This window comes from Cyprinodon variegatus, unplaced genomic scaffold (assembly GCF_000732505.1).
Source record: "Cyprinodon variegatus isolate N-32 unplaced genomic scaffold, C_variegatus-1.0 Scaffold653, whole genome shotgun sequence".
Lineage (NCBI taxonomy): Eukaryota > Metazoa > Chordata > Actinopteri > Cyprinodontiformes > Cyprinodontidae > Cyprinodon > Cyprinodon variegatus.
Window position 1 is genome coordinate 55,615 of NW_015151106.1, and position 2,061 is coordinate 57,675.

Consider the following 2,061-nt stretch of genomic DNA (forward strand, 5'->3'; position numbering starts at 1 on the left):
GATGATGCTAAGCTATTCACAAATAAAATACCACGATTAATGACCCAAAAGGATTTCACATTTGATTAAATGATTGATTTTAGAAAAGTTGAGATTCAAAATTAAAATTTGAAGCAACAAAAATGGTTTTCAGCTAAAGAACATTCTAATTATTAGCATTGTTTGATTTACCAAATCTGACTGAATGGAGCTGAACTCAAATAGATGTAGCTCTGACTGTACTGGATTATAGTTGAATAAATGGTTTAGAAGCTAGAGGGGAATTCGTTTTCTAAGAGCTATGACATCATAAATAAGCTTAACAGAGCAAATGAAACAAGGTTATAATAAAATACAAAAAAGTCTAAATGTTTTATTTATGCATGATCATTTTTTATTTTCTCTTACCGTTATGGAAACATAAGAGAAGATGGACACGTTAGATTTAATCTAGTTTATGCATTAGATGCTTGTTGTTTAATCATGTTTGTTTTTTTAGTTGTATCAAATTTCTTTGGGTTTCTAATAAAAAGGAGCTAGTGAAAATTCTGTTATCCAGGTCATAGTTATTCCAAAAAGGTTAAAAACAATCCACTAGACTTTGTTTCCAAGTTTGAAGACATTTCAAAAAGAAAAAATGTCAAAGAAAGTGACCGATTGACTGACTCTAGTTTAGTTTCCTTTTGGTTGGATGAAAATAAAATAGTTCATCCACATAACTTGGTTTTCCCTCCATGAACAAACAAATCCATGATAATCTAAAAGCTTTAGCTCAGATCTTAAAGATTCCAGCAAATTGTTTAAAATATTATTCTCTTTTCTTTGTCCTAAAGTCCAGAATTTAGGTGCTGGATTTTCAAAATAAAAGAAAACTTGATCTCTTATTTTAACTAAAAGAGTAGAAGCAATGTATATGTTTGTTTACATGTATGTATGTAGATGTGTATATATGCATATATTTGTTTGGCTGTGTGTGTAAATATTGGATAAAAAAGACAGGAAGTTTACTCTACTTTTACGTGCGCATAGAGGGATAGGAGCTATGAATAATTTTTACTTCTTAATTACCCTTTTTCAGACAATTTACATCAAATGTCATTTCTGTGGCTGTATATGCAGACAGGTTTATGGTGGAGGCTTTTGTTTCCTTTTTTTAGGTTCATTTAGTTAGTTTGGAAATTGGTGTTTGGTTTGGTTGATGTTAACTAGTCTCTTTTGTGCTTATTTGGTTGATTCATTTATTCTTGTTATCTGAATAAATTCACATTCATTCATGAACTGTTTGACATGATAATTAAACACACCTTTTAAAAAAAATCTTTGAACATTTGATCAAACCTCTAAGGTGAGAAGATGTTAGACTTTCTGGGTGTTTATTTCAAAATGCATCCAGCATAGAATAAAACAGCTTTATAACAGCCTTTAAAAAGTGAAATGATGAAAAGCGTGAACAGAATAATTTGTAGAAAACTGTAGATTTTTTTTCTATCTCTGCCCACATTATTAACCCTGACTGAAGGATGAATCGTTGGTCCGAGCTGCAGCTCTGACACCATCTGCTCCGTGTTTCAGGGAGTCGCCGAGGCCGAGTTGGAGAAGGACTTGGAGAGAACATTCAAGATTTTCTTTTCCAGCAGCAGTGAAGCGGTGAGTTAACATCTGTGCCGTTAAAGGGGTCAGAACAGCTGGAATAAAACCTGATGACGAACGTTTCCTCAGGCGAGCCGTCCCGCTCTGAGCACCGCTGGAGTCTGTGCTCGAGGTGAGAAGACCTCCCGCTGCAGATGTTGGTGTAACCGAAGGATTGGGGCTCATGTTGGGTTCTGGGTTCCGCAGGCGGGCTGTTTGTGGGTCTGCCGGAGCAGATTCCTCGGAGCGCCATGCTGACAGAGGCCGACCTGCAGTACTACGTCAGCCAGTTCAGGGAGAGCGGCTTCAGGTTGGCCCCCATTCAGCAGCTTAGGAACGACTGCAGCTCCAGCTGGAGTTAAATCATCTCATCGGGTTCTGGGAACCTTTTGGTTCCACATTTAATTCTATTCAGTTTATTCCTATAGCACCAATTCACATCATGTCATCTCA

General features: G+C 36.4%; 1 protein-coding gene across 1 annotated transcript in view; it reads left to right on the forward strand.

Moving 5' to 3' along the window:
* ephx2 (epoxide hydrolase 2, cytoplasmic) overlaps window positions 1-2,061 on the forward strand; it is a 22,213-nt gene that overhangs the window by 14,749 nt on the left and 5,403 nt on the right. Inside the window, exons 13-15 of the mRNA XM_015393695.1 lie at window positions 1,552-1,626; window positions 1,699-1,741; window positions 1,816-1,918. Coding sequence (XP_015249181.1) covers window positions 1,552-1,626; window positions 1,699-1,741; window positions 1,816-1,918 — 221 coding nt within the window. The remainder of the gene's footprint in view (window positions 1-1,551; window positions 1,627-1,698; window positions 1,742-1,815; window positions 1,919-2,061) is intronic.